Genomic DNA, 24,282 nt, shown 5'->3' with positions numbered 1-24,282 from the left:
TTTCATTAGCCGATGTCACAAAGTGCTGTACAGAAACCGAGCCTAAAACCCCAAACAGCAAGCAATGCAGATGTAGAAGCACGGTGGCTAGGAACAACTCTCTAGAAAGACAGGAACCTAGGAAGATACCTAGAGAGGAACCAGGCTCTGAGGGGTGGCCAGTCCTCTTCTGACTGTGCTGGGTTGAGATTATAACAGTACATGGCCAAGATGTTCAAATATTCATAGATGACCAACGGGTCAAATAAGAATAATCCCAGTGGTTGTAGAGGGTGCAACAGGACCCAAGATACATAGATAACGCTGTACAGTGCATATAAGTATGCCCCAATGCAATTCTGAAGTCTAATACAGTGCGATTTCAACAGATATGCAGTTTTTTTGTGTCAAATTAACTAAATTCCAAAGTTGTTTAGCATTATATAGTCCAATTGTGGTACTGTTCCACTATTTCTATCTGTTTGCATCAGTTTCAATGGAGGACATTTATTTTGAAAGCGAACTGCTGAGTCCACTATTGTTGCTCACACTTTAATTACAGTTTAGGCATTTAGCAGATGCTCTTCTCCAGGGCAATTTACAGGAGCACTTATAGGGTTAAGTGCCTTGCTCAAGAGCACATCAACAGATATTTCACCTAGTCGGCTTGGTGAAAAACCAGTTACTGGCCCAATGATCTTAGCTACCTGTGAGTTCAAGACACAGGGGTGCCAATATATGCATTTTCCCCCCATACAACTTGATTTTATTTTGAGTAGGATAGCAGCCTAAACGAGAAATAACTACCAATATTGGTTGTAACCATCGGAAAGCCACCTTGATGTTTGTGTGCATCTGTTAGAGCCAATTTATGCTTGATCAGTAAAATGTGGAAGGAGGCGCCATATGGATGGTGTGGTGCAATTGCTGAGCCTCTAGTGGATGCAGAGGCCAATGAGCTCGTAGGGCATCGTGTGTGCCTCTCAAAAGTTCTAACTATGTGGAGTCTCCATATAGCTCAGCATTGACATGATTGGTTTGTGGTAGGTGAGGGCGGGAGGTCCTGAACAAACAAACTCACTTCCTTGACACAGCTCTGCGCTGCTCTGTGAAGCACAAGAAGTATGAATGCCCTGGCTTCTGCAGAGGCCATATCACCGTAAATGCTTCCTGACTTATGCAGAGACCTTATCACCGTCAATTCTGCACGGCCAATGCAGACGGCGGATTGACCATGTAGCGCCTTTAAATTGTTGTTTGTAGACGTTTGTATATGGGGTGAGGAAAATATTATAAAGGAAAGCCACAATGATACAATCTACTATTCAATTGGGAGAATTTGCACTGCAAGTCGACAACAAAACAACATGAAGCAGTATGGAACGGAAAGTAGCTAGATAGTGTAGCCACAAGCATAAACTGGTTAGTTGGGAAGAACTCCTCTGGACGATAGACTGAACCGAATCCGTTGGTATCCACTCGACTCTCACTGCGCGACAAATTGAATCAATTTGGGCACCAGGCGTGTCAATACACAACTGTGAACTCGGAAAAATAAAAGGTCAAATAATGACGTCAGTGATAATCAGGTTGGAAAGTCGGAGCTCTAGAAGAGGCCCGATTTGGATGACTTTCATATCAATTTTTCCCAGTCGGATCTAGTCTTTTGCAAGTTTTTTTGAACGCTCGGAAGTCGGAGATTTCCGAGTTCCCAATTGTTTTGAAGGGGGCATTAGTTCCACTATGAATCATAAAACCCGGAAATGGTTGCAATCTTTTTTTCACCATAAATTTTTCCATCAGGGATTTTAGAACTACTTTATGCAAGGTCTGTATTTCGTGTAGGCTTACCATGGCAATCTCAGACAAGGTCATTTGTATCAATAATTACCATAGCTATTTTTTTTGAGTAAATTGAGGCGAATATATTGATAAAACTGACCTTGTCCGAGAGAGAATTACACAGCTATCAAAAATCACGCCAAGTGAAGCCTACACCAGACGCACAATTAATTTATATTTGTTATAAAATATAAAAAATTTATGGTGGAAAAACCATTGCAACAATTTCCATGTTTTTATGGGTATTATGACATGTCCACTGTGGCGGACTATTGCCTCGTTCAAAACAGCTGTGAACTAGTACAGTTCATTACTGGTAAGGACGGGAGTGGGGATCATTTCAAGTGATCTGCTGTGGAGTTTGGTTAAAGTGGCAATCTGCAGTTGCTAAATACATTTTTTTGACATGTAAACCATTGATATGTACCCATTGATTCTTGAAGAATATAACTTAGAAATGCCTCATTAGCCTAGTTCAACTGTCGTACCCCATTAGAACCCAAAATGTAAGCTTGTTTTGCACCAATGTTTTTAAACAGTAAACAGAAACAAACACTGTATAGCATCAACATGGTTAAACTATCATTTTGATATAATGAATGGCCGATCCTTGCATTCTTAGCTCACTCTGTGATTTTGAGTGGTTGCGTATCTTCAGCCCCACCCCTCAGCTTTTTAGCAAAACAGTGGCGGGAATATGCTTTGTAATTGTTACAACTGCTGTTTGCCGCTTTAAGACCTCACCCTGCAACGCAGATCGGTAGATCACTAATATTGTGATCAATTACATTTTCTTGGAGACATTTTCAATTATAGTTCTGCTCTAATCTGAAATATTTTGTATCTCTAGAACAGGTGAGTCGGAGGGGTTTGATAGACCAAGGGCAAGAGTGATCTGATAATGGGGTCAGGTGCAGCAAAGAAAGACCTAGCAAAGCTGCAGCTGGCTCAAAACAAAGCAACACACCCTGCCCTTAACTGCACACACAGAACTAACATCATCAACATGCATGATAGTCTTTCATGGTTGAGGAGAAATGTACAACTTCTCTTCTAATCTTTTTAAGAAACATTTGTGTGTTGAAAATGCCTAATCACAAGTATAATCTATTTGCATACACTTCAAACAGACATACAGTACATACCCCACAAGACACACCGTTATGGGTTTTTTCACTGAGTTATGCGTCGCTCAGTTATGTATAGAGCCATGTCATCGTGGAATGCTCTGCCACCAGAGGTTACTCAGGAAAAAGTTTTGCTTTAAAAAACAGATAAAAAAAAACCAACAAATTGTATCACAGCACCTCTCTTCTTTCTAAAGGTCTAATTTAACTGTATATAATATGAATAGTGTGTAAATAGTATATATATATTTTTTTATCTCTTGGTGTCTTTCCAATATATAACTCTTATTTTGTATTATTATTGTTTTATGTATTTATATTTCATTTATTTATTGAATGTCCTTGTCTATAACTGTTCTGTATTTTGACATTTATTTGTATGTTTTATGTGGACCCCAAGAAGAGTTGCTGCTGCATGTGCAGTAGATAATGGGGATCCTAATAAACTAAAATAAACTCCTAGTGGCACAGCTTAACACAACAGTCACGTGTCATTGTGAACTGGATGAAATAAATAACAGTCTGATATTTTCAAATGATAACATGTCAATATGGGCTAATGGCAGTTGACAGACATACTTAGACTGTATTGTAAACATTTATTTTTCATAAACTGTTTTGAGTTTATTGAAAATTCAGTTGAATTCTACTGAAATCCTACTCCCGGCTTTTAATTCCTGCCTGTCAGATTGGATTTTAACAGAAGAAGTAGCATGACTTTTGGTTAGTATTTTTTATTTTTGGTAGTTAGTAGGAATTTGTTTTGGGGGATATTTTACTACCCCGTACAGTAGGTGGCGGCAATACACTTTATGAGTGTAGTCTGCCAATAAACCTCAAAGAAGAAGAAAAATCCCTGCCTGTTTGACGCGACTGCGCATGCTCAGCCATATACCCTGGTAACCTCCAACATGGCGGCGAGAGGCCATGTGCAAGACCCTAACGACAGGAGACTCAGACCCATTTACGGTAACAATTCGCAGAAAAGCAGCCAATCTCTGTCTGGTTAAATGTTTTTGTCAGTGTTTATCGACGTACCGGAGAGGTCGTCTGGTCAGTACCTTGTGTCTGGGACTCGGTGGGCAATACCGCGGCCCCCGAAGTCTTAGCCCCGTTCTCAATTCGCCTGCAGTGCTGAATGACAGTGCACCTTGAGTGGATGTCAGCACAATTCTGACAGCGCACAGCTGCAGACCGTTTGCCCACCAATAACGCACAATGAGACAGCTTTGCTTTAAACGAAACCCCAAAAGAGCTTCAACAATCAGTCTCTCTCACTCGTAAAGTTCAGGTCTCCTATATTTGACAGCTAGCTAGTTACCGGTAAGCTACCTAATAAGCTAGCTAGCCATGTTAGTTAGTATGCAGAAACCGAGATGAATCTGAACCGTATTGCAAATAGTTCTGTTAGCTAGCTAGGTAGCTAGTTGTTCAGATACAGTACATCGGGGTGTATTATTAGTTACACAAATTGATCGGATACATTTTAACGTCCGAGCTAGCTCAGCTCGCTAGAAAATGCAGCCACAGGGGCAAGACAAAGTGTTCATGGTTGTGAACTGTGATGCCAACGTTAGCTAGCTGGTTAACTTGCTTTATTAGCGGGTGTGTTTCATTTCGTGCCTCATTCTGCTGATTTTAGGTGATCAGATCAGTGATCATAGCTAGTTAACGGTAACGTTATGTGTCAGATGGGCATAAGAGGATTAAAGTTGGCTAACTTGATAGGCCTGGTTGTGTTGATGCTGCAACGTTAGCCTCTATTTTTGGCCATTCGATTACATTCTAGTGACGTGTTCCATCATACAGATAACTAGATCCAGTTAGATTTATATCAATGGCTGCTATAATAAACACTCACCATTGTTGAGGCTTCTGTTTTCTCTCAACTTTTCTCTTTCCTCAAAAGCTCTGCTAAAACCATGTAGAGTTGATTATCATCACGTGACAGATGCTGTCAGTGAGTGGGCACACAATGAAAAATAGACCTGCTATATGGGTCTAGATACTGTATATACGTTGGCACTGATCTTGGAGAACTTGGTTCATGAAGAGTGGGAAACCATAATGGCCAACACGAGACACAATGATTATGGCCTAGCTGCCATTTGTGCTGATGACATAGTGTAGAACACTGTGTCTGTCTGTCTGTCTGTCTGTCTGGCAGGGTTAATTTTGGCACCCAGCTGTCTAGAAGCCTAGACTCCAAGCTTGTGCTGGTAAAGGGACTGTGTGTGTGCTTGTGTGCTCTCCTGTGATCCACGGGAGGACCACAGTGAGAGACAGTTATGTGTATCAAGGTCGCAAACAATGGCAGAGGTCAGAGACCGAATACACAGACACTGTTGATCGGTCATACAAATAGACATTCTAATCTCGTCACACTCTTGGGCACTCCCACAAATACACACATGCCCAAACACCTCCACTCAAGACAGTACACATAGTGAACCACATAAACACGCGCACACACACCACGGAGTGTATTTTCAGGTTTAGTTTATCAGACAGGCAGTAGCAGAATGCTGCAGTCTCAGCTGGTTTTTAGAAAGTTACTCCTCTCTTGTTTTTTTTGTTGTCTTCTAAACATCAGGGCCATGACTCTTTCTCCACCTCTCCCAGTTACTGTGTTATTGTTGTTGACATGTCCTTCATACATACATCTTGAAAATGCCATTTTAGAAACTCCTTTTAGAGCCTGAGAATGGCTTTGGTTGAATTATTGAAATCTGTGCCGGTCTATAAAAAACTGTGGATGCTGCGGCGTCTTAGGACTCTGTGAATGGTTTGTAGAGAAATAGAAGGAATAGCTCCTTTGCCCTTTGTGTGGGACTTGACTGGGTGTGGGCGTGTGCATCATACTATGTACTGTATGGAGTAGGTTGACTGATGCTGTGATGTCATCTCCCATCAGACTACCTGGACAATGGCAACAATAAGATGGCGATCCAGCAGGCTGACAAACTGCTGAAGAAACACAAGGACCTGCATTGTGCCAAGGTGGGTGTGACTCTGGCTCTGGGCTGTATTTAGGGCCCAAGATGGAGCCCAGAGTTGTTCAAAACTGACCCCATAGGCCCCTACCTCAAACCCTACCACCAACCTCTACTCCCCACCCCGATGATGATGATGGTGGCATGTTACTGAGGCAGATCTCCCTCTCCCCAGGTGTTGAAGGCCATCGGTCTGCAGCGAACAGGGAAGCAGGATGAGGCGTTTAGCCTGGCCCAGGAGGTGGCCACCCTGGAACCTACCGACGACAACTCACTACAGGCTCTCACTATACTGTACCGAGAGATGCACCACCGTGAGTACACACACACACACACACACACACACACACACACACACACACACACACACACACACACACACACACACACACACACACACACACACACACACAGAGAGAGAGAGAACTCTCTATATGATCTTTTCGATGCTGTGACGCTGTTGATTCTCCCCCTCCTCTCTCTCTGTAGCTGAGTTGGTGACTAAGCTGTATGAAGCTGCGGTGAAGAAGGTTCCCCTCAGCGAGGAGTATCACTCTCACCTGTTCATGGCCTACGCCCGCGTTGGGGAGTACAAGAAGATGCAGCAGGTCAGAACACACACACAGTAATAACATGTGAACAAATTATGTATTGTTCTACAGTAATTCATGTCTTTTGTGTAGTTCTATCTAATGTCTCTCTTTCTCTCTGGCTGTAGGCAGGGATGGCTTTGTATAAGATTGTTCCTAAGAACCCCTACTACTTCTGGTCTGTCATGAGTCTTGTCATGCAGGTAGGCATGGTCTCTCACTATAGACTTGAAGTCGGAAGTTTACATACATCTTAGCCAAATACATTTAAACTCAGTTTTTCACAATTCCTGACATTTAATCATAGTAAAAATTCCCTGTCTTAGGTCAGTTAGGATCACCACTTTATTTTAAGAATGTGAAATGTCAGAATAATAGTAGAGAGAATGATTTATTTAAGCTTTTATTTCTTTCATCACATTCCCAGTGGGTCAGAAGTTTGCACACACTCAATTAGTACTTGGTAGCATTGCCTTTAAATTGTTTAACTTGGGTCAAACGTTTTGGGTAGCCTTCCACAAGCTTCCCACAATAAGTTGGGTGAATTTTGGCACATTCCTCCTGACAGAGCTGGTGTAACTGAGTCAGGTTTCTAGGCCTCCTTGCTCGCACACACTTTTTCAGTTCTGCCCACAAATTTTCTATAGGATTGAGGTCAGGGCTTTGTGATGGCCTTAAGCCATTTTGCCACAACTTTGGAAGTATGTTTGGGGTCATTGTCCATTTGGAAGACCTATCATTTAACTTCCTGACTGATGTTTTGAGATGTTTCTTCAATATATCCACATAATGTTTACCTCCTCATGATGCCATCTATTTTGTGAAGTGCACCAGTCCCTCCTGCAGCAAAGCACCCCCACAACATGATGCTGCCACCCCGTGCTTCACGGTTGGGATGGTGTTCTTCAGCTTGCAAGCCTCCCCCTTTTTCCTCCAAACATAATGATGGTCATTATGGCCATACAGTTATATATTTTTTTCATCAGACCAGAGGACATTTCTCCAAAAATGTACGATCTTTGTCCCCCCATGTGCAGTTGCAAACTGTAGTCTGGCTTTTTTATGGCGGTTTTGGAGCAGTGGCTTCTTCCTTGCTGAGCGGCCTTTCAGGTTATGTCGATACAGGACTCATTTTACTGTGGATATAGATACTTTTGTACCTGTTTCTTCCAGCATGTTCACAAGATCCTTTGCTGTTGTTCTGGGATTGTTTTGCACTTTTCGCACCAAAGTACGTTCATCTCTAGGAGACAGAACGCGTCTCCTTCCTGACCGGTATGACCGGCTGCGTGGTCCCATGGTGTTTATACTTGCATACTATTGTTTGTACAGATGAACCTGGTATTTTCAGGCATTTGGAAATTGCTCCCAAAGGATGAACCAGACTTGTTGAGGTCAACAATTTTTTTCTGAGGTCTTGGCTGTTTTCTTTTGATTTTCCCATGATGTCAAGCAAAGAGGCACTGAGTTTGAAGGTAGGCCTTGAAATACATCCACAGGTACACCTCCAATTGACTCAAATGATGTCAATTAGCCTATCAGAAGCTTCTAAAGCCATGACATCATTTTCTGGAATTTTCCAAGCTGTTTAAAGGCACAGTCAACTTCGTGTATGTAAACTTCTGACCCACTGGAATTGTGATACAATGAATTATAAGTGAAATAAGTAAAAATGACTTTTTTTCATGCACAAAGTAGATGTCCTAACCGACTTGCCAAAACTATAGTTTTGTTAACAAGAAATTTGTGGAGTGGTTGAAAAACAAGTTTTAATGACATGTAAGTGTATGTAAATGTCTGACTTCAACTGTATATATACCCAGTGGCCAGTTTATTAATTCACAGAAATGGATTGCTCCTACCGACAGTGAGTCAGGTGGCTGTGACTTTCTTTATAAAGCAGGCAGACTGGGATCAATGCATTCAGTTACTGTTCCATTGTACGTTAGAATGGGCAAAACGAGTGACCTAAGCGACCGCATCCAGTATCTCAGAAACGTCCGCCTTCCTGGGCCTTTCACGCACTGCATTGTCTTAAGGTTTTACAGAGAATGGTGCAACAAACGAAAACATCCAGTCAGCGTCAGTCCTGTGGGAGTAAACAGCTCATTGACAAGAGAGGTCAAAGGAGAATGACAAGAATTGTGCAAGCAAACAGGTGGTCCACAAACCGACAAATAACGGCGCAGTACAACAGTGGTGTGCAGAACATCGTCTCGGAACGCACACCTCGTCTGTCCTTGTCGCCGATGGGCTATTGCAGCAGACGACCACACCGGGTTCCACTCCTATCAGATAAAAACAAGAAGAAGCGGGTCCAGTGGGCACGCGATCACCAACACTGGACAATTGAGGAGTGGAAAAGCATTGCCTGGTCCGACGAATCCCATTTCCTGTTGCGTCATACTGATGACAGAGTCAGGAGTCCATGGCCCCATCCTGCCTGGTGTCAACGATACAGGCTGGTGGTGGTGGGGAACTGTTGCGGGGAATGTTTTCCTGGCACACGTTATGATTGAACGCCCCAAAGAATTCAGGCAGTCCAGGATGCAAAGGGGAGTCGGGCCCTGTACTAGATGGCTGTACCTAATACACTGGAGACTGAGTGTATATAGCTTGTGTGACTGAGTATGTATGTATGTGTAATTCTGTGTGTGCCACTGTATGGGTGACTCACTCTGTGTGTGTGTGTGTGTGACTTTATATGTGTGAGTCTGTACGTATGACCGTGGGTGGTGGTTTGCTTGCATGTGTGTCATTGCTCTGTGTGTTTTCAGGCCATCTCTGCGCAGGATGAGAAGCTGGCCCAGACCATGTTCCTGCCCCTGGCTGAGCGCATGGTGGAGAAGATGGTGAAGGAGGAGAAGATCGAGGCTGAGGCTGAGGTGCAGCTGTACTTTATGATCCTGGAGCGACTGGGGAAGTGTGTGGAGGCTCTTGACGTGGTCCGCGGTCCACTGGGAGGTAAGAGTGGTGTGTGTGTGTGTGTTCGCAGAACAGAGATTGTGTGTGTGTTAGAGACCCAGAGAGAGGATCTGTGCAGCTTGTAGGTTGTGAATTATTCATGTCTTTCTACTCATTCTGTTTATGTGCATGCTTCCATAGAAAAGTTGACCAGTGAGTTGCGGAGCAGAGAGAATAAGTGTATGATGATGTACCAACGACTGCAGCTCTGGCCTGAATGCAACGCTCTGTCCTACAAGCTGCTGCTCAAAAAGTGAGAACCCACACACATATTCTGATAAATAGTCACATTTATGCACATTCAGCATTTCTGTGTCTTAAAACTCTCCCACACTAACTCCCAATCTTTCTCCCTTTCTCCTCTCCTCACCTTTCTCCTCTCTCTCATCTCTCCTTTCTCTTCTCTCCTTTCTCCTCTCTCCTCTCTCTTCTCTCCTTTCTCTTCTCTCTTCTCTCCTCTCCTTTCTCTTCTCTCCTTTCTCCCCTCTTCTCTCCTTTTTCCTCTCCTTTCTTCTCTCCTCTCCTTTCTCTTCTTTCCTTTCTTCTCTCCTCTCCTTTCTCTTCTCTTCTCTCCTTTCTCTTCTCTTCTTTCCTTTCTCTTCTTTCCTTTCTCTCCTCTCCTTTCTCTCCTCTTCTCTTCTCTTCTCTCCTTTCTCTTCTTTCTCTTCTCTTCTCTCCTTTCTCTTCTTTCCTTTCTCTTCTTTCCTTTCTCTCCTCTCCTTTCTCTTCTCTCCTTTCTCTTCTTTCCTTTCTCTCCTCTCCTTTCTCTTCTCTCCTTTCTCTCCTTTCCTTTCTCTCCTTTCTCTTCTCTTCTCTCCTTTCTCTTCTTTCCTTTCTCTTCTCTCCTTTCTCTCTCTCCTCTCTCTTCTCTCCTTTCTGTTCTCTTCTTTCCTTTCTCTTCTTTCCTTTCTCTCCTCTCCTTTCTTCTCTCCTTTCTCTTCTCTTCTCTTCTCTCCTTTATCTTCTCTTCTTTCCTTTCTCTTCTGTCCTTTCTCTTCTTTCCTTTCTCTCTCTCCTTTCTCTTCTTTCCTTTCTCTTCTCTCCTTTCTCTCTCTCCTCTCCTTTCGCCTCCTCTCTCGCTCCTCTCCTTTCTCCTCTCTCTCCTCTTCTTTCTCTCTCTCCTCTCTAGTCCTGATGATTGGCAGTTCTATCTCTCCTATTTTGACTCTCTCTTCCACCTGATGGACAAGTCCTGGAGCCAGCCTGAGGAAGGAGAGCAGTGAGTACTGTGTGTGTGTCTGTGTGAGTGAGAAAAGTTTATAATAGTAGCTGACTAGACTATTCCTCTTGATGGATGTTTTACGATGTCATGTAAGAGAAGACAAGACGAACTGATCTGACCCTCTCTCACTTTGTCCCTCCCCTCTTCCTCCAGCTGTGTGGAGGGCCCAGTGCAGACCACGGTGACAGAGGCAGTGAAGTTTGTGGTGGACAGGATGGAGGAGCAAGACAAGAAGGAGTCACGTCCTCTCAGAGGGCCCTACCTGGCCTGCCTGGAACTCATACACAGACTGAGACAGAGGGGCTGCCCAGATGAGAAAGAGCTAGGTACGCATGCACGCACACACACACACACACACACACACCACAGTTTCCTTGGCTGTTTGCGTTGACTGTTTCTATTGGCTGTTGATCTTCAGGTGACCCGTTGGAGTTGATGGTTCAGTTTTTTGGGAAGTTTGGAGACAAACCCTGCTGCATTACTGACCTGAAGATATACCTACACCTTCTGCCCCCTGAGCAACGCTCACAGGTACACACACACACACTCTCACCTGCAGAATAGCAGTTGGTCAACCAACCAAGCCCTTCATGATTTCAATACCATATCTATTTCCCTCCTCTCCTGTTCTCTCTCCTTCTTCCTCCCTGTAGTTTAAAAAGCGTCTGGGGGAGTTGGTTCCGTTGGGGGAGGCGGGGGAGGATGGCTTTGGGTTTCCGGGGGACACGAAGGCGTTGCAGAGACACCTGTGTGTGTGTCAGCTGAGCCGGGCGCTGGGACTGCAACATGCTCTGGACACAGAGGGCAAACTACGCCTCATCACAGAACTCAAAGCCCACTACCACCACGGACTACAATTTGGTAAGAACAGCAGCACCCCTATCTCTCTCACTCTCACTATCACTATGTGGGCTGCAATTTGGTAAGGGCATCCGTTCCTCGATACGTTTCTAATCCATCTTCATCCATCCCTCTCCGTCTTTCAGTCTATCCAACATTTTATGCATCTAACTTAACTGCAGGAAGAGATGCAATGACAATTTTGTGAAGACAGATGAATGGTTTGAGTCTGACTGTAGTTAGTGTGTGTGTAACAGGGAAGTCGTGTCTGAAGACAGAGCTCCAGTTCTCTGACATGTACTGTCTCATGGCCGCCCACGTCTACGTCGACCTCTGGACAGAAACTGGTGAGTCGTCTCGCTTTCTCTCTGCCCTCTCACTCGACGTACACTCTTTCTCTCTGCCCTCTCACTCGACGTACACTCTTTCTCTCTGCCCTCTCACTCGACGTACACTCTTTCTCTCTGCCCTCTCACTCGACGTACACTCTTTCTCTCTGTCCTCTCACTCGACGTACACTCTTTCTCTCTGCCCTCTCACTCGACGTACACTCTTTCTCTCTGCCCTCTCACTCGACGTACACTCTTTCTCTGCCCTCTCACTCGACGTACACTCTTTCTCTCTGCCCTCTCACTCGACGTACACTCTTTCTCTCTGCCCTCTCACTCGACGTACACTCTTTCTCTGCCCTCTCACTCGACGTACACTCTTTCTCTCTGCCCTCTCACTCGACGTACACTCTTTCTCTCTGCCCTCTCACTCGACGTACACTCTTTCTCTCTGCCCTCTCACTCGACGTACACTCTTTCTCTCTGCCCTCTCACTCGACGTACACTCTTTCTCTCTGCCCTCTCACTCGACGTACACTCTTTCTCTCTGCCCTCTCACTCGACGTACATTCTTTCTCTCTCGCCTCTCCCTCTCTCCGCCGTTCGTCAAACATGCAAACATACATTTGTATCTGTGCGTTGTTAGGCGATGAGAACATGCTGTGGCAGTGTCTCGGCGTGTTAGAGGAGGGCTTGTCCTTCAGTCCCTCCAACGCCCAGTTCAAACTACTGCTGCTGCTGCTCTTCTGTCGCCTGGGAGCCTTCCAGCCCGTAGTGGACCTCTACTCCAGCCTGGATGCCAAGCATGTGCAGCATGACACCATAGGGTGGGTTTATAGTACGAACACATCACCATACACTACGGTTACCATACTCAATGCACTGGTCCTTATATTCTCTCCTCTCTCCCAGGTATCTGTTAACTCGTTATGCTGGCTCGTTGGGGCAGTTTGCTGCAGCCTCCCAGTCCTGTAACTTCTCCCTCAGGTTTTTCCACTCCAACCAGAAAGATGTGAGTCCCCGTCGCATCTAAATATGTCCTTAAATATGTCATATATTCTGGTGACGCTTCCCCGAGTTTTTTTCTCACCTCGGTCCTCTTTCCTCGTCTCTTCTCCCCCAGACCTCCGAGTACATCATCCAGGCCTATAAGTATGGAGCGTTTGAGAAGATCCCAGAATTCATAGCGTTTAGAACCCGGCTCAACCAATCGTTGCACTTCGCTCAGGTCCGCACAGAGAGGATGTTACTGGACCTGTACACCGAGGCTGATGTGTTAGTACACACACACACACACACACACACACACACACACACACACACACACACACACACCTGTAACATATTCCTGTTTTGTTCCAGCACATTGAGTCTGGAGGAGAGTGTGAAGGCGATGGGTGTGTGTCCTGAGGAAGATGATATTCCCTGGGACAACATGAGAGACAACAGAGACCTGACTGTCCTCGTCAGCTGGGACCCCAAGGACAGGTACACACACACACATAGAAAGTTTTTCTGCCGTAGCTTTGGCACCGTGCCCACGGCAAAATCATTACAGCCTCGCCACAAATATGGAATGTGAAGAAATATCCCTGAAGATGCTTAAACAGTCCACAGACTGTACCTCTGCAAACACAACGAGCAATGAATGGAACCAACAGACAAACCCATAGTTGAACAGTTGATCTATTTACCTAGTCATCGTGTGGTGCGTTCTAGGAGAGATGTATATTCCTCTCAAGGCACATTGTAGTTGCGAGTGCCATAGGGAGGGAAAGATGCATTCTGACAAGTCGTCAATGCACAACAGTTCATCGTGCAATCACTGGGAAAACAGCCGTTCCAATGGCCGTTGTTACAGTAAGGGTCATCCCAGCTTTCCAGTCCTACTTTATTTATCAACTCCTAAATATTGCGCGAACTGCATTATTTTATCAGCGGCATGGTTACGCATGTTACCACATGGTAATTAGTTGTGAGTGGATAGAGGAGAGTGGGGCTGAAAGGAACACGGGTCAAAACACCATCCACCATCCCATTTTTGGGAGTGACTTAAATTGTGATGAGACGGAGTACATTTTTAGTTGGCGCAAGAGTAGGAGTGGCAACCAGGGAAAGTGTTGGGGGGGGGGGGGGGGGGGATTGGGATGTGAAGGGGTTTCTTTGAGAAGGACAGGCAGTTGGGGTGTTACTCCGGGTGGCGTTTTACTGCCAAGTTACCCTAACAGGTACGCCTGCATTATTGTCACTGTTTATGCCAGTTTTGTGGGGCATCAAATTCATCAATATGATGCTAGTTAGTTAAAAGATGCCATTTAGAATCTAGCTAATGATTAGCTCAGTAAGGTAAATACAGATGGAGAACCCCATGCTTCAGCCTATTTATTTCTAGCCACTATGCTGCTCTGTTGGGTTACAGGTGATAAAGATTTCTTCTATTTTGAATTGAACCTTTATTTAACTAGGCACGTCAGTTAAGAGACCTATTCTTAATTACAATGGCAGCCTACCCCGGCCAAACCCTCCCCTAATCCAGACGCTGCCCTATGGGACTCCGGATCACGGCCGGTTGTGGATCGAACACGGGTCTGTAGTGACGCCTCTAGCACCTTAGACCGCAGCGCCACTCGGTCCCTTATGGACCATGCACAGGCTATATGCATGGTCCAATATGTTCAAATCATTGTATTAACAAATAATTTTACCAGTATGTTATTGGACTCATTTCTGGAGATTTTATATAGTGTCATTATAATTACATTTACATTCATTTCAGAGTAGAATGGGCTTTTAAAAGTCACCTGAACTGAGCTTCTCAGTCCTTCTGCATATAAAATTAACACAGTTAATTGTGTTTGTGTGTTCCAGGGAGCTGACTGAGGAGCATCGTCGTCTGTCTCTAGAAGAGGAGTCCGTCTGGTTGAAGGTTCGCTCTCTCACACTCCGCCTCCTCGCCTCATTGGCTCTGCTCGGACACGCCCCCTCGCCACGGAACTCTGATAAGACCAATGAGAATGGTATATCGGCCAAAAGCTCCACCCTCCAGACCCTACTCTCCCAGCTAGATCAGACGCTTGAGACCGCTGCCCAGATCACGGAGAAACAGACACAGGTACACACACTAATATATTTAAGCAATAAGGCCTGAGGAGGTGTGGTAGCCCTTAGCTGTGGTATATTGGCCTTATACCACAAACCCCAGAGGTGCCGTCTGGTAAACTGGTTACCAATGTAATTAGAGTAGTACAAATAAATGTTTTGTCATACCCGTGGTATACATGATATACCATGTGGGCCAATCAGCATTCAGGGCTTGAACCACCCAGTTTATATAATGTAATGTATGCTGACTTACATCAGTGCCTACATGTTCATATGGGTGGCCCCAGAAGGAATCGAACCCACAACCCTGAAATTGGTAGCGCCGTACTCTTACCAACTGAGCCACACAGGACCACTAACTGTTGTTGTGTTGTTCCAGTACCCGTTCCTGGGGCCTCCCTCCTCCCGCCTGGCCTCTGCTCTGTCTAGTGGCAGCTGTCACTGTCAGGCCTCTGCTCTGCAACTATCACTGACTCTACGAGAACTAGAGACCACTGGACTGGGTAAGACAGGGAGATGAGGGGGGGGGGCATCTCCAACCATCTACAGGAGCAGCAGGACTGGGAAGGAGATGGAGGGAGGGAGAGTGGGTGGGGAAGGGAGTAGTGGAGAGGGGGAGAGGAGAAAGGAGGGAGGTCTTTGTCATGCTCTTTATTCAGTTTCTCTCTCCAGACGACTCGACGGAACTCCAAACCCAGATCTGTAACGCCTTCAAATCGTCAGTAGCACAGCTCCAAGGTACACCGTCACATATATATTTATTAAAGATGATCAACCTGTCCATGGTAATAATGACTGTCTAGTCAGCCACAGGAGACGTCATAGCTTCAGGTCTCTAGTCGAGGTATCACTAGTGGGTCATTCTTATTCCCCCATGCTGATCTGTGCCCCTCGCTCCCCTCTTCTCTTTCCCCTCTCCGCCCAGAGATGTTATCCAGATGTAAAGGAGAAGTGTTGGAGATGAAAGACGGCAGATTGACGACCCGACCCTCCCTATTAGAAACGCTGGTCTTCTTCGTGGAGGTGAGTGTACTACACTTATAGTCACGCTAGACATACACAAGTAATACATCACTAAAATGTACATGTATTATAATATGAAACGTGCAATGGTGTGTGTCTCTCCTGGTCAGACGGTGTGTGTGGTGCTGTGGGTGGCCAGTTACTCTGCCAGCGTACTGCGACCGCTCAAGTCCAGCCTACAGAAGAAGAAGAAGAAGAAGAAGGACAGCAGCAGTGCCATGGTACTCCGTTACTACCTCACCTTTATCCTCCCGATTACCCTTCTCTGGAATGACCCCATCACTATTCACACCATACTAGACTGTTTCAATGTTCAAATATTTAAACGAAATTGGGAATCTTAATGTTAAGGGAAGTCCCAAACCGTTATTTAGTTTTTCCCCCCCCGCAAAACTAAAATAGCATTTCAGTCATCAGAAAACGTATTATTTTCGAGACGACAGGCTATAAAGTTCTGGAGAAAGTTGTGGAATTTACATAGAACTTTGGGCTACTTTTGGCGAATTTTTTTTTCTTCCATATTTATTACGCCCATTCTTATAAGCAAATTAAGGCGGGACCTACCTTCATTTGTCCAATAGAAACTCTTGTTTTATTGGCAAAACGTTTTGCCACTGTTTGGACTACTAATTATTACATTCCTGCTCTTTCTCTTCGCTAATGATGCGAGTGTGTTCAGTCTTCGGGTCTGTTGCGTGTACAATATCCATGCCTATTCATTGATGATAGGCCCTGCTTTACTGAAGTCGCGAGACACATGCAAGCCAAGAGATTGTGAGATACAGCTTTTAATTACCGATAGATAGGTCTAGTGCACGGTTCTGACTGTCTGCCTGGTGGCTGACATGCCTATACAGTGCCCCCCCTTCTCTCTTCTGCCCTCACTAGCTTGCTATGAAAGATGCTTTGTGTTCTCAGAAGTTTGTGTTTTTGGAAGTACGGCAACTAATGTCACCTCCGTTCCAAAAATACTGAATCTTAGGAGTCAATTACTGGAATCGAATCTTTACACAGAAATGGATTCGGACGTGGAGTCCACTCTCCACCAGTACCTCATCATCATTAATAGTTGGAAAAATGTCAAAGACAGGCAAGAAATAGCATTGAAGTCCTGTATGGCAGCCTGGTCTCATAGTCTAGACATAACATAGTAAATATAAATCCGGGACACTCAATTTAGTATGATGGTTACATAAGACAATTGATTACTTAAGCCACCTAGCTAGAATTCGTAAAATATTTTTCCTTTTGGAAATCTGTAACTATAATACAAATTGTAATTCAGAACATATCATACGAAATGGGTGATGGACATCCACAAATGAATACATACCATAATAAACATAACATATCACACTAAATGGAGTGTGTCGGATTTACATACAGAATAATACCAAATGCTCTGAGACCAGGTTGTGTATGGCAATACTTTGAGAAGTTAAATGTGAAATTGAGATACAGTAATGGTAGTACAAGTGCAACGCTTCACCATCTGACAGGGACTTACCATGAAACCCAACCCGATGCTGGCAGCAGCACAGCTGCATTGTGAATTTGCATTTTATGAAAATGTTATCGTTTTAACAGAAACCCCACCTCCCCCAAAAGGCAGTTTAAGCATTTACATGTATTTTCTTCATTTATTCACAATACACCATAGCCATTCACGCAGTAGCCCTCTGCCCCTACAGCCAGTGGTGCTGTGTGGCTTCCAGGAGTGGACAGGCAGCCTGCAGGGTGTTGTGACCCAGGCTCTGGATCACGTGAAGGGGCAGGAGGCCAGCCTGACGGCCCTCAAACTAGCAGCACTCACCCTGGAGGAGGGATACTCACAGACACAGGTTGGTAGTGTTGGGCGTGTATGTATGAATTATTGATTTGTGCCTAAGCATTGGCTTAGTTCAAAGCATGCTTCTTTCTGTTCTATATTCCCCCCTCCCCTTTTTATTTTAATGACAATCTATACCTTTACCCTGTCTTTCCCTCTCTCGCTCCCAGGAGGAGTGTGGGTTTACGAGGGCAGCCATGGACAAGGTTCAGAGTAGTTATCTTGGCTCGCTGCAGGAGCTGGGAGATCTACTGAGGAAGAGAGCCGATTCGCTGAAGAGCCTCAAGATCTGACCCCCGCATCAACCATCCCTCTTCAATCAACATCTTCATACCCAACTATCACCATTATACATACTGTCACCATTTATCGTCTAACTCCACCCACATCCAAAGCCTTCTCCCCTTGCTCGTCTCAAAGGAGGGCTGCCTGCCACCAACACACCCTCTCTTTCACTTCATCCCCTTCCCTCTCCTTTCCCACATATCCCCCGGTCTGGGTGTCTTTATTATCACACAGGATTCTCCTCTCCCTCCCGCCATTTCTCACCCTGAGAACCATCACTGCTCTCGCTCAGCACAGAACCACAGTTTGTGATACCATCACAGAGAAGCTCCTCAAAGATACTACAGCAACAGATAGACAAACAAAATAAGCAATTTTAGAACTACTCCAATAATTGATTGTACATAGTCTGCAGACAGAACATCAACTCCTTGACTGAACGTGAATGAAATATAAGCTACCCCCTTAGTTCGTTTTTTTTCTCCAGTCTGTTTCCATGGTGAAGCCCAGTTAGATTAGAATATATACTCCTCCTTTTTTCCATGTTGGACTCCTCACTCCCCAAGCCTGATCTGGGTGCCCAAACATGGACACTGTTGTCAATCACACTCTTCTGCTCATAAGAACAAATGGGGTGGAGATGGTGCTTAGCTTACTGTATGAAAACAAAGGACAGCTGAACAAAGACGGTTGTTAAGGAATGCTGAACGCTGGGGCCAACTCGGAAAAGCCTCAACTGTTTCTTGCGGGAGTGCACAACTCCAGTGATTTCAGGCCTTGCCTTTTAGCCAGTAACCTGAGAAGCCAGCTGTGTGCGCTCTTCTACGGGCAACCAGTGACAGAATGGGTCAGTAAAGAGCTGGGGAGAACTGAAGACAGCCCTGGAGGACCGGAGGTGTGTACCTTTGGGTGTGGTGCACTCTTGGTTAATTAATCTCCCTGCTCCCCACCAATCAATGCCTGTCTGATTTCAGTCCTCATCCCAAACTCCTTTTTAACTTGGTTGTGTTTGCTTTATTTTTTCCACTGGTCTTTTTTATTTCAGTTTTTAATTGGGTTTGAAAGCCAAATAAAAAAAGCAATCACGGGACAAGATAATGAATCGGAAAATACATACAGTACACATAAAATGTATTTGCAAACGCTTATTTTTGAATTCTGTGTCGGTGCGTGTAGCTCTCCTGGTTTTAGCTAACATCTACAGAGTGGATGGTTCGTTTTAACACCGTAGGAGAAACCTGAGTCATTTCTCTGAATAAACGGGTGGAACTAGACAAGATAACCAACCTGTCAGATTACAATGAAGATGGGAAATGTGTTGAATGTCCTTTGTTGTAGAAAAGAACTAGTCGATCTCTCCCCTATCTTGTCAACGGTTATGACCTGCTCTGAATCGCCACATAATTAATTTCACCAACCAAAACGGTCACTGTGTATGTAACTATATACCAAAAATTTGGCTCTGTTGCAATGGCATTTTAACTGACAGCTAGACCTACACCAAGCAGGGAGAGGAGACTTGTATCAGACAGACATCACGGGTATGTTCGGTAGCATTGTGGAACGTTCAGATAAAATGCGGTGTGGAGAGCAGACGCTCTCACATGTAGAGTGAGGAATCATGTCCTCTAGTCATGACGTTATCTGCAACGTTCATTAGTACTGTTGTACGACCCCGAGCGAGGCAGAGACGAAACTAGCAGATGTTTTGTGCCACGACCACCAGGGGGCACTGAAAGACTATCCAATGCAGGCCGCAGACTGACTAAATATTGAAGTATATGCTTTGGCTTAGTTTGATTTGTAGGTTGTTTAGCTTTTCCTTCTTTAAAACAAGACATGGATGGAAGGGGAGCAACAGTTTGATCCTCCTACAAAACACACCCCTCAAGATGACCTTCGGACGACTCGTACCCAAATCCCCGGATGGATGGACCCTCTCTAGAGGCTGTTAGTGGACTGAGTAGAACTTATGTTGATGTGCAGAGAAGTGGTTGACAATCTGGAATGTCATCTCACCTGATACCCAGTCTTTCTTTTGGTAGAAAATGGAAAACAAAAAACACTGGAATGTCAAAAGGATTTTTTTTTTTTAATGAATAAATCTGTTTTGTTTCAGTCTTGTATCAATGTTGTCTTTCCAAAAATACTGAGTAGACCAACTGTATCGAGCATTATGTCAAATCAACAGCACATGGTGGAGGTTTGTTCCATTTTATTAGATATTCTGTTCAATTCCATTATCTAGACCTTGCCACAGTTCAGCAGCTGTGAAACAAAATATTTTTACATTCACTACTAAATTCCCATTAATTTTACCTTGTGATCAGAAAATCTTTCTTTCAAAGGAAATGAACAGTAGATTTTGCAAGTGCTTGGTCATGATGACAAGACATACAGTATGTTATGGACTGTAAGGCTCTATTCAATCTGCATCGTTGAAGCATTTCAGAGTCCGTGATAGAAATTTAAAGGGTAATTTTTCAATTGAGCCGACATGCAGTGTTTACCGTGAATGCGGTCTCTGCTAATGCGAGAACATTGCCTTTAAATTTCAATCTCGCTGTAATGCTGAACTTCCACGATACGGATTTAATAGAGCCCTAAAGCCAGTGTTTCTCAATCCCTTCCTGGGAGGATCCACAGAGTTGCACGTGTTTGTGCTAACACACCTGATTAAACTAATCAGTGGCTTGGTGATAAGTAGTTGAATCAGGTGTTCGTGCTGGGATAGAACAAAAATGTGCAACCCCTCCCCTCACACCCTGGTTGACACTGGTGTTTCTATAAAGACTAACCCACATCATGGGACAGTTATGGGTCACATTCGACCCAATAGACAATGATCCAACAGGAATGGCTAAAATCTACAAGACAAAACATTAAAAAGAGAAACAATACAATGGCCCCCAAAAAATAAAACTTCACTGTTTCACTTAACAGTGTCTCACTCAAAGGGTTCATTACTCAGGAGATCAAAATCTTAAACAATATCACAATGGGAATTAACTATCAAAATCTTCAGTTAGTTTAAATAGAGATACTTATATATCCTTATCTGTTAATGCTGCAGCAGCTACATGGTCAGCATTGCGCCGATGGAGAACGTATTACTTACTGTATCTGCACTAAAATATTGTCTTTGCGTACTTCAGAGAAATTCATTACTTCAGACACATTGTATTACCTTCGTGAATGTACAGTCAAACTGCAGAATTGATGAAAGCCATGGGGGCGGAATATCAAATGACCACAGTCACAGATCTAGGATCAGATTATTTTCCAAATCCTAACCTTCGCCATTGGCAGAAAAAGAAAAGTGAATCTTTCGAAGCAGTGTCTGAACAACACGCTGATCTGAAATCAAGAGTATGATTATATTTTACACCTGAACACCCCAATTATGATATTGTCCTGCCAAAAGTAGTGCACTATATATTGAACAGGGCGCCATTTGAGCCAGCGTCCCTGCTGTATATAGTTACAGTACTGGGAGACAAGACAGGTACGTCTAGAGTAGACCCGACCACCATGTATCATCGTCAATATGAAATCAGAGGACGGTCAACACTGCAGTAGTAGAACTAGGCTGGTAGTCCCACAGGACAGCTGGACAGTCACAAGGACCATGTCTTTCTGTCCCTACTAATGGTATAGCAGACCTGGGGATCATCTATCAAATACTTCAAAGTATATATATATATATATATATATTTTTTTAAAGCCACCAAAGTCTAGCTCTCGCTCTGATGTCATTAACACACGGCGTGACTCCAAGTAGGCAGAAAGCAAAGGGGCATGAAGGAGGTACTAGATACAGCTGGTTTAGCAGCACGAGGCAAAAAAAATATGACGAAATGTTTAAAACCTTAACACGTTAAAAAGGGAAATGACGACAACATACATGATCAATAGACAGTAATGCAACAACAAAAACACAGCAAAAAAAAAAACTAAAAACATACAAGAAATGTAGAAGTATGCTAAACCACTCGATCACAACCCTTATCTGTTAGACAGATGGTTGCTGCCTGGGACAGTGGTGAGTGGAGGGAGAACAGCATGACAAACAGAACTACAATTGTCCAAGAGGATATACAAAACCCTTTACAGTACACACACACACACACTCTTCATCAGTTATAGTAAAATAGAAGCTAGGTTGCCCTGGGGCAGCCCAGCCCTCTTGTTAAAAACCAGAGGCCAATTCCATTTCAATGGAGTCCATTCAGGAAATGCATTGAAAGTCCAATCCAAGAAATGACATGTTTAAATTGGAATTTCTGGTTGAAGTCCTTAAAGGACTGAGTTGAAGTAGACCCGGCCCCCAGCCCTGGTATTGAAGCCCTAGTTTACAGGAGAGGGGTGCAGCCACAGCGCAAGGCCAATTTACAACAGGCTGGATCAGGTAGCAGCGAGAAGCCTAGCTGTGCCAAAACCACTCAGAAGCAGCATCCTAATCACACACACACACACACACGTAGCCATAGTTGTGTCCACAGAGGATCCTAAACCCTTTCTCGTTTGGACACACTCCCTAACGGCAGAGTACGGAGGCATCCGAACGCACATGCACTGCCAGTCACTGTGGGTTGCGGTTGTACACATGCACTCACAAGTGTGTGTGTGTGTCTGGCTTATATATTGTAAGGTAGCGAAGAATAATCAAGTCATGCAGAAACATCACGTTCTACGAGAGAGAGCCATAGACCTGGGACAAATCAACAAAAGAACAACTGTCTCCCCAGCCACCTGTCAGAAAGACAGGACAGTGACCAGGGGTTAAAATGCTTCATCTACATCCCAAAATGGCACCCTGTTCAGACCCAGCGCTCAGGCCAGAAGTGGTGCACTATATGGAATAGGGTGCCATTTGGGACGCGTTTCAAGTCTGCAGACCACTACAACTGGGATAAGGGCTTGTACGGACCGTAGTCTCGGGAGGGGGAAGAAACAGATGAAACCAACCAGAGCAATGGCAGAATGACAGATACAGTATGATAAAAACAGGGAACACAAATACATGAAAAATTAAATTGGTCCAAAGCCTGTTAATACATTATCTTATTCCAATTTTGGGGGAAATTATAACATACCCATAACTGTAAAATAACAAATAACATTCTTTTCTGTTTAAAAGGCTTTCTGTGTCTCTGGATACAAACGAAGCCCGTCTTATAATCAACTAACAATTATATTTTACCTTCTGTGCAAAGAGTTTAAAAATTTTCTTTAAATGAAAAACCACTTTTGTTTTTCTGTGTGAATAGGAGGCATGTGATTGAGGGTCAGTACAATAACATTGACCAATCAGGACACCCCCCTCCCCCCCCATATGAATCATGGGAGACAGGAAGTAGAGCAGAGACTTCCTCTCCTCTGTGGACATGGTAACATCATCATGGAAGGGTTTTGTTGGTCAACCTCACTGCTCGTGAGCCGCAGTCATGCCTCGAACCTGACCTGACCTACGCAGCTGGGACAAGGAGGAAGGAGAAAGAACAAGAGAGGTTCAAATAATGCGGGTGTCACCACAGTACCCCCTGAAGGACAAGAGTCTGTCTGTGATGAGACGGAGGAGTGAACCACTTTTGTCATTCCATCAAATGACTATTGCCTGGTTCATATAATGTACTAGCTACACTGCCAATGTTCACTTCATGAAATACAAAAAGAGTATTTCCCCTTTACAGCACATCAACCCATCTCCATCACAGTGAAAACTCTTATCCTCTCTGTCCACATGACAGATCATTTCCCATGTAGGCAACATGACATGCAGAAAGATGGCAGATAGCAACAGGGTAGTGGCGCAGCCCCAACACCTGGAACCACACACATAAAACACACCATGTAAGTTAGAAAGTGGACAAAAAAAACGAATGAAGGTTTGAAAAAGGAGGATGAAAGTGGTTCAGCAGAACTGCTGAGAGAGCCAGGCGGAACGGAAGGCAGGCGTGATGGAAAGAGGCAGAAACAGAATGAGACAGCCACATGGAGACAGAGCCAAAGCCACCATAGACAGGACAGACTGCCCCAGAACGTTTGATTAGACTGGCAACATGCAGCTAGCAAAAAGTGAAGAAAAAAAAAACCAAACAGGCGATGAGCAACAAAAACGAGTGGGGGTAAAGAAAGATACAATGAAGACGAGTACA

The 24,282-nt window shown here is 44.3% G+C and overlaps 2 protein-coding genes across 3 annotated transcripts in view; one reads left to right on the top strand and one right to left on the bottom strand.

Annotated features, from left to right (window-relative positions):
• The first annotated feature begins 3,822 nt into the window (after nucleotides 1-3,822).
• Nucleotides 3,823-20,242, top strand: LOC109868730 (N-alpha-acetyltransferase 25, NatB auxiliary subunit). Its single transcript, XM_020458463.2, has 23 exons — nucleotides 3,823-3,917; nucleotides 5,863-5,948; nucleotides 6,117-6,255; nucleotides 6,431-6,549; nucleotides 6,660-6,734; nucleotides 9,309-9,495; nucleotides 9,637-9,748; nucleotides 10,625-10,714; nucleotides 10,871-11,043; nucleotides 11,136-11,248; nucleotides 11,371-11,578; nucleotides 11,815-11,904; nucleotides 12,533-12,713; nucleotides 12,799-12,898; nucleotides 13,010-13,161; nucleotides 13,249-13,374; nucleotides 14,755-14,998; nucleotides 15,368-15,491; nucleotides 15,661-15,726; nucleotides 15,914-16,011; nucleotides 16,122-16,232; nucleotides 17,703-17,852; nucleotides 18,010-20,242. The coding sequence occupies exons 1-23, from the start codon at nucleotides 3,860-3,862 to the stop codon at nucleotides 18,130-18,132; spliced, it is 2,925 nt and encodes a 974-aa protein (XP_020314052.1). The 5' UTR covers nucleotides 3,823-3,859; the 3' UTR covers nucleotides 18,133-20,242.
• LOC109868732 (phosphatidylinositol transfer protein beta isoform-like) overlaps nucleotides 20,196-24,282 on the bottom strand; it is a 16,043-nt gene continuing 11,956 nt past the window's right edge. For both annotated transcript variants that reach the window (XM_020458468.2, XM_031802768.1), the window contains one exon: nucleotides 20,196-23,600. Coding sequence is in view for 1 of the 2 variants with exons in the window: in XM_031802768.1 (XP_031658628.1) it covers nucleotides 23,550-23,600 (51 nt within the window). In the remaining variant the exon portion in view is untranslated. The remainder of the gene's footprint in view (nucleotides 23,601-24,282) is intronic.

Source organism: Oncorhynchus kisutch, linkage group LG23, assembly GCF_002021735.2.
Source record: "Oncorhynchus kisutch isolate 150728-3 linkage group LG23, Okis_V2, whole genome shotgun sequence".
NCBI classification, from domain to species: Eukaryota; Metazoa; Chordata; class Actinopteri; order Salmoniformes; family Salmonidae; genus Oncorhynchus; species Oncorhynchus kisutch.
This window is presented reverse-complemented; position numbering and strand designations above follow the sequence as displayed.